Source organism: Erpetoichthys calabaricus, chromosome 11 (genome assembly GCF_900747795.2).
Source record: "Erpetoichthys calabaricus chromosome 11, fErpCal1.3, whole genome shotgun sequence".
Classification (NCBI taxonomy): domain Eukaryota; kingdom Metazoa; phylum Chordata; class Cladistia; order Polypteriformes; family Polypteridae; genus Erpetoichthys; species Erpetoichthys calabaricus.
The window spans coordinates 70397834-70414050 of NC_041404.2; the positions used below are offsets into that span (position 1 = coordinate 70397834).

Here is a 16217-nt window from a genome sequence, read left to right on the forward strand (position 1 = left end):
CCAGATACTGACATAGCTTGCCATGTCATGTCATTTTCTAACCCACTTAAACCAGACCAGTATCCCAGGTATCACAGGGCACAAGGCAGGAACAAACCCTGGACAGGATGCCAGTCCATCGCAGGATGAACACACACACACACCAAACACCCACTAGGGCCAATTTAGAGTTGCCAGTCCACCTAACTTGTAAATCTTTGAACATACAAACTCCACACTAGGGGGGATCTAGGATGCTAATCAAAGTCTTCTTACTGCGAGGCAGCAGCTTTACCATGCTGCCCGACATCACTTGGTAAAAGCTTCATTTTATTTAACCTTAATTTGTTATTCAACAAAAGAGAGAAACATTATTTGGAATTTATGTTATCTCTATCGTATCATATTATGGGCAGGTACATTTTTAACAGTACATAAAGCAGTAAAGTGTTTAATGGTTTTGTTGCTGTATTGCTGAACCCAGCCACAGGGGATGCACAAACTAGTGTGTTTCTTCGTGCAGGTCCCAAGCCCGGTTAAATGGGGAGGGTTACATCAAGAAGGGCATCCTATGTAAAATTTTGCCAGATCAATATACGGACAACGATACAAATTTCCATACTGGATCTGTCAAGGCCCGGCTTAACACCGGTACCAGCACCAGTACTTTTAGATAAAAGGATGCTGGCGGAAATTGGGCTACTGTTAGCTGAAGAAGGAGAAGAAGAGGGGGGAGACGTGTCTAGAGGCAGAAGGACAGGAGGAAGGTAAAGGGAGTGGAACTGAGGGTTGGAACTTTGAATGTTGGCATTATGACTGGTAAGCAAAAAGAGTTACCCGAGATGATGGAGAGAAGGAAGGTTGATATATGGTGCGTACAAGAGACTAAATGGAAGGGGAGTACGGTCAGGTGGATCGCAGGTGGATTCAAATTGTTCTATCATGGTGTGGATGGGAGGAGAAATGGGTTAGGGATTATTCTAAAGGAGCAGTATGTCAAGAGTGTCTTGGAGGTGAAAAGAGCATCTGACAGACTAATGATTATGAAGCTGGAAATTGAAGGTGTGATGATGACTGTTGTTAATGCATATGTCCCGCAAGTTGGGTGTTCGATGGATGAGAGTGAGTTTCTGGAGTGAGTTGGATGAAGTGATGAACAGTGTACCCAAGGGACAGAAAATGGTGATTGGAGCGGATTTTAATGGACATGTTGATGAAGGGAACAGAGGAGATGAGGAGGTGATGGTATGGTATGATGGTATGGTGTCAAGGAGAGGAATGAAGAAGGTCAGAGAATAGTGGATTTTGCAAAAAGGATGGGCATGGCTGTGGTGAATACGTATTTTAAGAAGAGGGAGGAACATAAGGTGACGTACAAGAGTGGAGGAAGATGCACACAGGTAGATTATATCCTATGCAGCAGAGTCAATCTGAAGGAGATTAAAGACTGCAAAGTGGTGGCAGAGGAAAGTGTAGTTAGGCAGCATAGGATGGTGGTTTGTAGGATGACGTTGGAGATCAAGAAGAAGAGGAGGAGAGGGAAGGCAGAACAAAGGATCAAATGGTGGAAGTTGAAAAAGGAAGACTGCAAGGTTGAGTTTAGGGATGAGATAAGACAGGCACTGGGTGGCAGTGAAGAGTTGCCAGACAGCTGGGCAACTGCAGCAGGAGTCGTAAGATTGACAGCAAGAAGGGTGTTTGGCATGACATCTGGACAGAGAAAGGAGGAAAAGGAAACCTGGTGGTTGAAAGAGGAAGTACAAGAGAGTATACAGAGGAAGAGGATGGCAAAGAAGAAGTGGGATAGTCAGAGATGCAGAAAGTAGACAAGCGTACAAGGAGATAAGGTGCAAGGTGAAGAGAAAAGTGGCAAAGGCTAATGAAAAGGCGTATGATGAGTTTGTATGAGAGGCTGGACACTAAGGAGGGAGAAAAGGACCTGTACCGATTAGCTAGACAGAGGGACCGAGCTGGGAAAGATGTGCAACAGGTTAGGATGATAAAGGATAAAGATGGAAACATACTCACAAGCGAGGAGAGTGTGTTGAGCAGATGGACAGAGAACTTTGATAGGATGATGAATGAAGAGAATGAGAGAGAGAAAAGGATGGATGATGTGGAGATAGTAAATCAGGAGGTGCAATAGATTAGCAAGGAGGAAGTAAGGACAGCTGTGAAAAAGATGAAAAATGGAAAGGCCATTGGTCCAGATGATATACTGTATATGTGGAAGCATGGAGTTGTTTAGGAGAGACAGCAGTGGAGTTTTCAATCAGATTGTTTAATGGAATCTTGGGAAGTGAGAGGATGCCTGAGGAGTGCAGAAGAAGTGCACTGGTGCCGATATTTAAGAATAAGGGGGATGTGCAGGACTGTAGTAACTACAGAGGGATAAAATTGATGAGCCACAGCATGAAGTTATGGGAAAGAGTAGTGGAAGCTAGGTAAGAAGGGAGGTGATGATTAGTAAGCAGCAGTATGGTTCCATGCCAGGAAAGAGCACCACAGATGCAATGTTTGCTCTGAGGGTGTTGATGGAGAAGTATAGAGAAGGCCAGAAGGAGTTGCATTGCGTCTTTGTGGACCTGGAGAAAACATATGACAGTGTGCCGCGAGAGGAGTTGTGGTATTGTATGAGGAAGTCGGGAGTGGCAGAGAAGTATGTAAGAGTTGTACAGGATGTGTACGAGGGAAGTGTGACAGTGGTAAGAACTGCAGTAGGAGTGACGGATGCATTCAATGTGGAGGTGGGATTACATCAGGGATCGGCTCTGAGCCCTTTCTTATTTGCAATGGTGATGGACAGGTTGACAGACGAGATTTGATTGGAGTCCCCGTGGACTATGATGTTCGCGGATGACATTGTGATCTGTAGCGATAGTAGGGAGCAGGGTGAGGAGACCCTGGAGAGTTGAAGATTTGTTCTACAGAGCAGAGGAATGAAATGTCAGTAAGAACAAGACAGAATACATGTGTGTAAATGAGAGGGAGGTCAGAGGAATGGTGAGGATGCAGGGAGTGGAGTTGGTGAAAGTGGATGAGACTAAATACATGGGATCAACAATACAGAGTAATGGAGATTGTGGAAGAGAGGTGAAAAAGAGAGTGCAGGCAGGGTGGAATGGGTGGAGAAGAGTGTCAGGAGTGATTTGTGACAGACAGGTATCAGCAAGAATGAAAGGGAAGGTCTACAGGACAGTAGTGAGACCAGCTATGTTATATGGGTTGGAGACGGCACTGACCAGAAAGCAGGAGACAGGGTCGGCTCAGGTTGGAAGGTTGGGAGACAAAGTCAGAGAGGTGAGATTACGTTGTTTGGACATGTGCAGATGAGAGATGCTGGGTATATTGGGAAAAGAATGTTAACAATAGAGCTGCCAGGCAAGAGGAAAAGAGGAAGGCCTAAGAGAAGGTTTATGGATGTGGTGAGAGAGGACATGCAGATGGTGGGTGTAACAGAGCAAGATGTAGAGGGCAGGAAGATTTGGAACAAGATAATCCGCTCTGGCAACCCCTAACGGGAGCAGCTGAAAGAAGAAGAAGTTGCTGTAATGCTGATGTCAAATACTAGACCTTATTTATGGGATTGTCTAGAGTCTAGACTGTATGTTATAACTCGATTACAGTATTCAGATCTTTTATTAATATACTAATAAAGTAACAATTTACATAAATACTGCATTATTTATAAGCCTGCTGTATTAGTAACCTAATTAATAGAGAAAATAAGTTATTGCTAATACAATAATAATGAACTCCCATCAGTGTAAATCACAATTCACCTCATTCAGCAGTCGAGATGAAACGCCTTGCGGCGTTGTACGTATAGAGCGCTAAATTGTTACGTCACTACTTCGCGCCGAGTAGACAAGACACGGAGGGTTGAATCCAGTTGAGAAGCTCGTCTGACGATAAAGAGAGATTAGGTTTTTAGGTTTGAGTGTATTGTGGTGTTTGTTCAAGCTGCCGCAGTCTGACGACGAGCATAGCCGACGCCTCACGGTAACGGTGCACCTTATTTTTCAATATACAGTATCACTAACAGAGGCGTTGTCTGGCTGAATGGAAACTACAGTAATCCCAATTTGGATCCAGCAGCTCCTGTAGGTTGTAGTTGTTTCCTTCACAATTAAAGGTTGCTGGCTAACAACCTACATATGCGTTTAAACGTATGAAAGGAACTTATTGTAGATTGTATTAAAGTATTTTGGCTCCGTCCTCTTTTGTTTCTATGCGGTTACAGTCTAAACTATTTTGATGTTGTAATTTCTGATACAACCATTATCATGAGAACTTGTATATTTTTCTTTATCTTTTTTAATCGTACAATAGTTTATTTCTCTTGAGAATAATATAATGTGTTATATTTGTGTTATATATATTTTATTTGTATTATATATATTTTCTGTATAATAACACATTGACCACAATGATTTTGAGGGGTGCTATTTACTTTTAATATCTAGAATGAAATTATTACATCCAGTTTATGACAGAATATTATTTATTTTTTTATTTGAACAGATAGTACTGTATATGATTACAAACATTGACTCCAACATAGAAAGCAAGTGTTTTATACAATAAAGCATATTTACAAAGGATATTTTTGGCCATATTCTTTTTGTCAATATATCCTCCAATATATAGACTTTCCAAAGTGCCGTTCGCGATGAAGTAAAAAGAACTTGAGAAAAATAAACAAACAAAACTATTACGTCCATGCGCAGTGATTCACTGTAAATGAAAACCAGACAGGTTACACATGGTGAAGTTTTCATGTATTGTACATTACAGATCAATGTCAAATCATGGTCCCCTTGAGAAGCCTGTACAACTCTACAACACACATAGAAAGTACTGGCAAAATATGCATTAGTCCTACAACAGCTGCGTGAATTTGGCATGGCCTGAAGTATTGGCTTTAATGAGACAAGACAGTCCGTGTGATGTACTATGGTAGATGTCTGATAAATGGATATGGTACTGGATATGGTACAAGGATAATGCTTGAGACATTTGTAATAAGGTCCAGATTCCTGTCCAGAAGAATCTGTAAATTCTAGAGAAGCCAAACCATGTGAGGATCAATGTATCAAGTGACATGATCAATGTGCCTACATTAACAAGTTTCAGCTGCAAACAGCAAGCCATGGAATTCTCACAGTGAAAGGGCTCCTTTCATGAACTCCATGAAGACAGATATTTGCCACTCATCATTGTTTAAATTGATGTTTGATTACCTTCTATCTCTTTTTTGGGCCTGATTCTATGTCTGGATGTGGCAAAGAAAATAATGACAAAAGTTGCAATCTGAACCATATTCTTGAAATCATAAAGCCAGGAGGGCATCTTTTGGTATGTTATGCTTGACTAAGACAGCTAGTTGCTTTTAATGCTTTTTAGAGGCATTCAGGCCATGGCATTATACATAAAAGAGATCCTGTCACATATTGTAAAATGCTATTTTTCACTTGCCTGACCATGGGTTGCTTCCATTTTCCAGGAATGTCCATAAGATATCATCAAACTCTATTGGTCATCTGTGATACAGCATGTGTAGCATATTCTTGAAAACAAATTATGCTTTGCTGTATACCCTCTGTTTATCATCTTACACGGTGCCTGATTGATGGCACCAAATGACACCGTTTTACACCTGTATTAATCCTTGTCATAAGAGATGTCAGCTTGCATTGCCTGTGATAGGTGTTTTACCTTATGCAATTAGTACCCACATTTAGGTCCATTCCAGACTAATTAAGCATTTCTTTGTTCTGCCTTTGGACTAACTTCTTATGTGTCACTGGTTGTTCAATCTAGATATTCATATAAATTGGACTGCTGTTTTTGGGTGCAAGTAATTTTTTCTTATTAAGCACATACGTAACAAATATAAACAAAGATCACTTATTATGATCAGAAATTAAATCATTCAATATCAGTTTTAAAGTGTGAGTTACAGGAGTTATGCTTAAGCCACACAATGTAAGTTTTTTTTTAATGTAAAAATGCTAATTGGGGGCAATAATCAGCCTTAACATATTCAGTAATTTAATTGCAGTTTTTCCGTTTTTATTCTTAATCCTAGTTTGAAGTTCACATTTTACTAAAAAAATCTGTAAAGGTAATTAATTCACTCATTCTTGAAGTCTATGTGTAGGATATTTTCTCTAAATACTACCAACTTCTAAAAGGCATTCACTTTAAAGAAAAATAGAAAAGGCTTATTATTACTTATTATTGATACGTGAAAGAAACAATGTGGCCTGTTCTCAGAAAGTACAGTAATCAGGAGTGTAGTTTATTAAAATAACAATCAAAATATTAAACAGTTAATCTCTAACTTTTTATCATTAATCTATATTTGGTAAATAACATGCTGTAAAATACACAGTAAATATTTTAAATGACAACACTTTACTGTATTAAAAAAAAAAACTGTTTAGGGTTGTGTTTTGGTGTAAAATAACAGTGTAAAGAGGTAAAGTCTGATTTTTTGCTTTACCTGTTGCAATTCATGGTGTTAATTCAGTGTTTCCTTTTGTTCGTGTGTTTTTTTTCCTTCACTCTACTTTATTCTGACATGAAGAAACTGGTGTTCTGGTTAATTATTCATGGTGTGAGTGGGCTTGAAGTAAGAGGGGTTACGCTGATCTTGTAAAAATGTACAAATCAATGGCATTTTTAATTTTAGATAGTTCTAGAAATGAAAATTGCCCTGGCAAAAATAGTGCAGTTTGATGCTATTCTCCATGACTTTGTTATGTGGAAGGAGATTTGAGCTCCTACAGAAAACTCACATGGACAATTGGAGTTTGTGCAGACTCCATTCATTAAACTATAGGGCTGGCAATCAAACCCAGTTCTCTGGAGCTATGTGGCAGTAACACTAACTGTTGCTTAGAACCTTTATTTTATCTGTCTTAATGCTCAAAGCATAGATTTTTGTTAGGTCAATTCCTACTGTGTATACTTTATATAGTCTACAGTTTGGCTAATCAAGTTGTAAGATAGTAAAGAGGCGCAGACTGAGCACATTCATACACAGTTCCACAATCTATTACTTCAGCTCAGTTGTTGGCTTACAATAAACATCATGGGATATGGGCAAAGGAAGGACATATATGGACAGTGTTTACAACAGGATTCAAACCCTAATTCTTGGAGCTGTGAGGCCACAGCACAGTCTCCTTTGCTATGTGTGCTGCCATGTACTGTATGTTTTTTAATTAAATTCTGTTTTTTTTTTTTTTTTTTTACATTTTACTCTTTTTTTGTGTGTGTGTTGTTTTCACTATTGCTATAAAGTAAGCATTTTTACTTTTCTGATACAAGTAATATTTAAAATATATTTTTAATGTTATAATAAGGTATAATTATTTCAAATAAATAATGATTGTTTCCATTTGACAGATTTTTTTTCTTATATTTACATCATTGTTGCTATATATCAGGGTGGCCAACTCTGAACCTAGAGAGCTGCAGTGGCTACAGGTTTTCATTCTCACCATTTTCTTAATTAGTGACTAGTTTTTCTACTAATTAAATTCATTTAATGTATTTGCTATTTAAGACTATGACCCTTTACATCAGGGCTGGGCAATGTTGGTCCTGGAGGGCTACGGTGACTTCAGGTTTTTGTTCCAACCCAATTGCTTCATGAGAAATCATTCATTACTGATGTAGCACTTACGGCTCAAGTGACATTTTCTGGTACATTTTAGTTGTCTTGCTTGTTAAGATTTTGAACCCATAAGTGTTTATTTTAGTCTTAAACAGCTGTATTTGTTGTTTTAACTGCTGCTTATTAGCAATAAGATGCGAATGACAAAGGAACCAGAAGTTCTACGTCTAGTTTGTCTCCATGTCCACCCGTGTGTATTCACCATTCACTATTTGGTTGAATTAAGTACTCAGAAGGAAACTGAAGAGAAAGTGAAGAACAGAAAATTACTCAATATGTTTTAGGCTTCAAATCACTTGGATGAAAAAAACTCCACTGATTTAAGGATGAACTGACATGGTAGAGTTAAAACACTAAAAGCCATGAAATTAAATAAGATATGTTATTGATGAAGACAGGCTTCTAATTAAGCAACTTAGTTGGAAAAAAACCTGCAGCCACTGAGGCTGTCCAGTATTGGAGTTGGCCATCCCTGTATAGTCTACATACCACATTAATTGGTTCTGTACATAGTTTGCATCAGACATACGGGGTTGATAGTTATAAAACTAAAAATGAACTGTTAACATGATATGAACCTTGCATATGCATCTTATACAATTCAGGATTATGGGAAGTGTAGCCTTTCTCAGCAGCATCAAGGCTTTACTAAGACAATCTCTCTATGAACTATTTTATATACATTGAGTTTGGTGTTGGTTTTAATACATTCTACTAAGGTCTGGCATACATTGTATGAATGTACTTTTTTCATTTATCATTTAATTTTTTTTTATATTAAAATAATGATTATTGGAGAGGGTACACATTAATAGTTTGGTTGTTTAGTATGTGTTTAGTATTGCCTTATCATTTGCTTTCAAAAAGTGCAATGCATCTTTAATAATTCTGAAAGCCCATAATGGGTTATTGTTAATTTTAGTGATGACTCATTAGATCTTTAACTTTAGCACAAGACCTTCAGACAGAAAAGATCATTGTGGCATATGAATAAAGCCATCCTTCATTCAAGTCCTATCATAAAAAATCTGCCATTAAATATATTTACCTTGTAAAATATATGTTTATCTTTTTTTATGTTAATTTGAAGAAAATAACATTCAGTACAATCAAGTCTAACTTATAAATCAAAGAAGACAACATTATCAAGTCAAACTTAGCAACCAGAATTCAACCCCCACCCAAGAGAAAGAGATAAGAGCCAACAGCCAGAGCAAATCTTGAAAAACAACAAAGAAGGAAGAATATCCTTTTTCCTGATATACATGCTTATTCTAAAATTATATTTTTAGGTCTTGCCATATTTTAAAAAAGTTTTGAACATATCCTCTAAGCAAGTTTTTTTTTCCCCAATTTCAAACACAGTAGAACATCATTTACCCAATGACTTATAACAGGTGGGCTAAGAATGTTCCAGTTGAGCAAGAGTACGTCTGCATGCTGCTAGTGTGGTATAGGCAATTACAATCAATTTTTCCTTCTCCACTTTAAGCCCATCTGGGAGTACGCCAAACACAGATGTTAATGGGTTAGGAGTGATTATGACACCAAGGCTGTCTGATATATATTATCTTAACAAATAATACCGTGACACTTTGCAAACAAAGTAACAGGGTGTTTCTTTCATTTCCCAATAAAGACAGAGAAGTGTAATCATTTCTATTTTTTGTTATCTTGCTTTATATTGATGATACTGTTTCCTTTGTTTGTTACTTTTTTTCAGTGTACTTATGTTTGTCTCAAGTGTTAATTTTTTATTGCAGAGCTACTTTTATGAGTGATTGAACAGTTTCATAATGACATCAATTCCCAGTCAGACAAGTGAGAGATCACTACGTGCCACTTCCCGTTCTCCAAGATCGCCACAATCTGAGGTATGTCAGTAATGAAAGTGTATGCATGTATCCATCCTACTAAGGATTATTTAAATTGCACCAGTTTAAGAACATGAGAACATCTGAAATATTAATTTGATTTGTTCAAATATATTGGAATTTTTCAGGTTTAACTTATTTGTTCACTATCAAAGTATATATTAATAATGACAGAAAAATTCATTTTCTAAAGTGAAGTATTGTTTATACATTTTAAAAAATGTCATGCCTGTTCTTATGTTTCAAAGTGGATTTCAAAAGGCAAGGATCCAAGCATGCGTGCAAAAGCCTTACAACTTACTGTATACTGTACTTCCGTTTTTCAAGTCAAGAGTGTTATTAAGTATTGTTCTGTCTTGTGATTGCACATATATTGTAAAACAGCTTATCCTTGTTGTTTTAGGAAAAGGTAAAAAAGCAGGTAAGTTTTGTGAGATTTAACTATTTTAAAATTAAACTAAACCAGGTGTGTGCTTCATATTACTGCTTGTTTTCCCCAACAGCAACCTTTCAGCCCAAGTGCCATGGTTTCCATGGTGAACAATACTTACAGTAATTTAAAAGCATGATAGAATGTAGGGGCACTTTACACTTTGGGATTATTTCACAGAACTGTGGGGTGTAAAATCCCTTTAGCCTTAAGCCCTAAATAGGTAATGGTGCAAAGTGAACAGTCATGGTAAAACTTTGCAGGTATTCATGATGTTTGTGATTCATTACTTAGCATGTGGTATTGACCACTCAAATCACGTTAATACATTGCTGGCAACATACTCATGATCTGTCAATGCAGCATTTGACTCCCGAGCCCCTGTTCTACTCAGATGGTGGGTTGACAGCATGCCTTGTTATTAGTTGCATACAGTCTGTAATTGCACAGCAAGTCTGATTTGGATTAAACAGTTTTGAAAATGTTATGCTATATTGGTTTAATTACTGTAGTTGCAGGATAAACTACAAGAATTTTCATGCTGTAAAATTAAATCACAGCAATACTTTGCCAGTATTATAAAGGCATTAATAAAAAAAGAGAATGAAAAATGTTGTGGTGTTTTAATCTACTGTTCAGAAAACATTGTATTGAAAATACACAAATAGGTATATCTGGCTAAACAGAATGATATCAGGCATAAAGGATGTAATGTTAAATTAAATTATATGTTCAACTAATCACAAATATTGATTTCTCATTAAGAAATTGACATGAATAAAAGCACACAGCCATTGCAAGCTGTCTTGGACCAGGTTTTGTCACCCTTTTTGTAGAATTGTTACCGCTAAAGCTCAAAAGCCGTTAATGTGCACATTACCTAGCTAATCTGCAGATTAACTGATTTGCTCCATTAACATGTGGAATCAAGAGTTTTCCGCATTTTACCTAGGTAATGTGCACATTAACAGCTTCCGTATCGTTAAAGTTCAAAAGTTTGTTTCTTTCATTTCCTTTCCCTACTCCTTCCCTCTCTCCCTCCACTTTTAGTTTGGTTTCGCCAGTGTCTTGTCGTCGCCGGTTGTAAATCATGTGATATGTTTGTTCACGTAATTTGTGGTAAAATAGATCCTAAAGAAGAAGGGTATGGTAAGAATGTATTGTGCAACATCTGTAAAAAGAATATGGATCAGAAAATACAGCATGATGAAGCCAAGAAAGGTTTAGAAAAGCAAGCAAAGAAAATGTTAGCAGTTTCTAATGCAAAGCACCCAAATGTCGATGAAGGTGTCACTGTGAGAATTAAAGTACCCGAAGTAGACAGAGCAAAAACTGATGCCCGCTCGATTTTAGCTGTGGTTCTTAGTAAAACAGAGGGATGGCTTTTATAAACTTGGTACTAAAACGGGTATTTTAAAACAATTGTATGCAAAATCTGAATTCAGTGTTTGCAAAGAGAGATATTTAACGAAAGAAGATGTCCCTGCTGTAGAAATATCTTAACGTCAAACAGCAATAAAACAATCCCTTGGTACTGGGCAGGGTTTCAGAAAATGTGACTGCAAATCTAAATGTACCACAAATAGGTATGCTTGTCGCAAAAACCAATTGCTATGTAATTCAAAGTGTCACCAATCTTTAGATTGCACTAATAAGTAAGCATAATTTTATCATACGTTTTGCAAATTCATTTCCTTAATTGTAATAATATTTTAAACCATTTGATTCTTTGTATTATAGTTTTTTAATTGATTGATGATTGTTTCTATTAACTAATTTGTTGATTGTTTGATTGTATTAACTTGATTCTTTAGATATTGAAAAATAAATAAATAACATTATATTAATTTAAGCATACAGAAACGTTGCTGTTGTTCCAGCAAAGATCTTATTTTCACTTTAACGAGTGCCTAGTAGGTAATGTGCAGATTATCTAGGTAATTTGCAGATTACCTAGGTAATTTGAGAAATGAAAAAATTTTCGGCACTTTAACGGATCACCCTAGTTAATCTGCACATTACCTAGATAATCTGTAGAATAACTGATTTCTGCCCTTTAGCGCTAACAGAATTACTAAAATCAGGAAAGTTAATAAATGTATTTAAAAACCACTGAGAAACAGCAAGAGAATGTTAGCTGAGCTGGTCCAGGTTTAAGTAAAACAAAATGGAGATTATTAGATTATCTAAATACAGTGTAGGGCCATTAAGATGCGGGCCAGTAATCCGCGAATTCGCTTAAGCCGTGCAAAAAGCTTGGATCCCAATTTTTTGACACTATGGATCGTACAGACCTAAACATGGCCTCTCAAACACTCGAGACAGGTGTTGACAGCTGTCATTTTGGCATTTCGAATGTCCGTGATTGACATGCTATGCACTATCGCGGATTAAATATTTAAATGCTGGCTTATAACTTCAAAGAGGTATTTATAGAAGACTAGCAAAATACCCGCGCTTCGCAGCGGAGAAGTAGTGTGTTAAAGAGGTTATGAAAAAAAAAGGAAACATTTTAAAAATAACGTAACATGATTGTCAATGAAATTGTGTTGTCATTGTTATAACTGTTGCTGTCTTTATATATATATATATATATATATATATATATATATATATATATATATATATTATATATATAATTAACACACACACATAAACATTTATATACATATACATATATATACATATCTACATATACACATCTACATATATATACACACATACATAAACACACACATAAGACTTACTGAATGAAACGGGCTTTCATTGACAATCATGTTACGTTATTTTTAAAATGTTTCCTTTTTTTTTCATAACCTCTTTAACACACTACTTCTCCGCTGCGAAGCGCGGGTATTTTGCTAGTATATATATATATATATATATACATATACACATATACATGCAGTTTTAATAACACAGAAATCAATATAAACATTAACATCATTATCATATGAGAATATGAAGTAATATATAAGAAGCACATTTCATATAAATATAAATTATTAAACAGTAAAATCTTCTTCTGTAATTTGCTACCGTGGCAATTTGTGTGTCTGTCCAGGATTTTAAATGACCTATAGGTCGCAAACCGTTTCACCTATACACTTGAAATGTGGTAGACATATAGTACGTCACGTCTACTATCCGCTTTATGGGTGATGATTGTTTTACTCTTTTTATGTTTATTTTATTTTATTGTAGAATCAACTCCTATCTGCGCACAGCAGGGCGGCCGTGGGCAGATGCGTATGGTGTATTCACTCCATGTTATCGTGCATTGCGCTGTCAGTGGTATTTTGATAAAAGAATTTGAACAACATATAAGAAGCGTATAAATTATTAAACAGTAAAACATTAACATTTAAGAAGTAAAGTTACATTAAGTACTACTGCAGTGCCTTCGGGTATACCTCATTTTTTGTTTGCCCATTACATGCTTAAATGTATACATTTTTTGGTGCACCTACCCGAGAACACGCGACATATAACCGAGCGTGGGAGAAGCATGGATTTTAAACACGCGTTGAGTTGATCTGCTGGTCTCCCTCGTGGAATAACTGTTAATGTTTGACTAAAATGTACAGCGAGTAAAACGACATTACCTCCTATTTTTTTTTTTTACGATCTCTGAGATCTTGCTTTTTTCGGTTCAAGGCTTCATAAGCTCTTTTATGTTGTATGGTGTACTTATCCCAAACCATCATCTTTGAATGTTGCAAGACTTTCGCCTTGTATGTAGATCGGGGTAATTACATTCATTGCATTCCTAGTCTGAATCACAATGTGATTGTATGGGTGGTTACCTGGCACTGTAGGGTTGCCACCCGTCCTTTAAAATACGGAATGGTGCCGCGTTTGAGAATGAAATTGCGCGTCCCGTTTTGAATCAATACTGGACGGGATTTATCCCGTATTTTTTTTATAATTTTTTTTTTAAAGCAGCGTCTCATGCAAATCATCCCACACGCATTTTATGAAGATGCCTCCTTTCCTACTTTTGATTGGGTAATACTTGATGTCATCGTTACTTTGATTGGTCTTTTTAACTGTCCAGTCAGGAGGGCGTGTCTTTTAAGTAGAGTCTGCAAAGTGTTGGCACTGAGATGTTGCGTCAGCGCCATACTTGAAGCCCCTAACGTTGCGGTCAGCAAGTCGGCTAACATCCGCCATGTGCCGTCTTTCAGTTGCGAGAAGCAGATCATAGAATGGTTGAAACTGTTGCCCCTAACGTTGCGCCACGGCGTGTGGTTCGTTTATACCTCGTGTCTTCTCATTAAAGTTTTATCTCGCGAATATGTTATTGCAATCCGCAGCGGGAGCGTTTCTATAAACTTAATTTAAACTTACGTTTTACACCGTGCTTTGTTTCCCTTATGAACATGCTTGTATGCTTAAGTCGCTCCGTTCTCAATTGTTTAATTAATTTTTTGCTGTTCGCTGTTTGCGGCTCTTCCTCCATTTCCCCCTACTTCGTTCTTTTATCTCGCGAATATGTTATTGCAATCCTTAACGGGAGCGTTTCAATAAACTGATTGAAAATAGTTTTGCATTTACCTTTTTAGTAAAAGGCGAGCTTTTAAGCCTGAGAAATCACCCCGTAAATGCACACGTTTAATTGCACATGTGTTAATATGTATGGTTACACAGTATTAAAAGACAGCGAACAACGTCAGTTACCTTTGTTCCCGCGTTTGATAAAAGGTGAGCTTTTAAGCCTGAGAAATCACCCCGTAAATGCACACGTTTAATTGCACATGTGTTAATATGTATGCTTACACAGTATTAAAAGACAGTCAAAAATTAACGTCATTTACCTTCGTTCCCGCGTGTGACTCGTGCTGTAAATCTCTTCCTTGTTTTTAGTTCACGTGATTACGTAGGAGGCGTGATGACGCGATACGTGACTCCGCCTCCTCCATTACAGTGTATGGACAAAAAATATGTTCCAGTTATGACCATTACGCTTTGAATTTCGAAATGAAACCTGCCTAACTTTTGTAAGTAAGCTGTAAGGAATGAGCCTGCCAAATTTCAGCCTTCCACCTACACGGGAAGTTGGAGAATTAGTGATGAGTCAGTCAGTGAGTGAGTGAGTGAGTCAGTCAGTCAGTCAGTGAGGGCTTTGCCTTTTATTATTATAGATTAGTCTTTTATTTATCAATAAACAATAAAATAATTTACAATGAAATTCAAATATTAATCTATTTAATCCACGCTGAGTGTCAGCGTTATGGAGGCCGCCATTGTAACCGATTCACACCTTACAATGCTACAAAGTTAATCCGTGGTAAATCCGCAAAAAATCGACTTGTATTTAAAGTATTACAGTATTTTTAATTCGATAATCTGATAAAACTTGAAATTGTATAAATATGAGTCACAAACCCAACGTAAAATCACTTCAGTTTCTGAATCTATAGCAAGCACATCATATTTGCTTTAAAAATTTTTACGCCACGAGTAATAAACGTAAACACGCTTCATATGATGTTCAGCAAAAGCTGGATGTCATCGAAATATGCATTTAATATGCAGCACGCAATATCGCGATCGTGAGACTACAGCACTACTTTCAAAATGGCGACTCGCGGGTCAACACGTGAGAAAGGATTGTGATCAAAAAACATTTATTTTTTCATTATTTATTGTAATTTATGCATTATCAAAAAATATTTAAGCCGCGAACCACCTAAGCCGCGGTTAAGCAGTTTGGACCCCAATCACCGCGGCTTAATAGCCCTACACTGTATGTGCACAAATTTAAAAAAGACAAAGCAAAACTTTAGATAGATAAATTGTTTCAGTTTAAAGATTAATCAGAATGATCCAGATGACCGAGTTTGGCTTAGAGTAGTAAAGTCTAAAGGTTTCTTTTAGTGTTTCATAAGGTGGATTCAGCATTTATTGTTCAGTTTGCATATTCATTGTTAAAGCAAGTGGGAGGTAAGTCTGTGAGAAACCTTTCAGAGCTCTGCTAAATTAACTATAACTTTGCTCTTTTCTGTAGCATATGTTAATAATACATTGTTTCTTTATTTTGATTTTGTGTTTCTAAAAAGAAGAGTGGAAAAAAAAATAAGAAGTCACCACAGGACAGAAAATTAAGCCTGAAAGAAGTAAAAAAGAAAGGGAAAATGGATCGAAGCCATGGTGAGGACAGCGTCATCATGCATCTTGGTCAGCTGGTACATTCTCTTTTCACTTACTTTTACTTTCTTTATAGACTGTTGCTTTTTATCTCTTT

At 36.8% G+C, this 16217-nt stretch overlaps 1 protein-coding gene across 3 annotated transcripts in view; it reads left to right on the forward strand.

Annotated features, from left to right (window-relative positions):
* Nucleotides 1-3836: 3836 nt before the first annotated feature.
* hdac6 (histone deacetylase 6) overlaps nt 3837-16217 on the forward strand; it is a 101800-nt gene continuing 89419 nt past the window's right edge. The window contains exons 1-3 of one of the 3 annotated variants that reach the window (XM_028813311.2): nt 3837-3981; nt 9430-9540; nt 16033-16158. In XM_028813311.2, coding sequence (XP_028669144.2) covers nt 9463-9540; nt 16033-16158 — 204 coding nt within the window. In that variant the 5' untranslated portion in view covers nt 3837-3981; nt 9430-9462. Of the gene's footprint in view, nt 3982-9429; nt 9541-15892; nt 15917-16032; nt 16159-16217 lie in introns of those variants that run through there. The other 2 variants (XM_028813312.2, XM_028813314.2) reach the window with 2 other exon arrangements.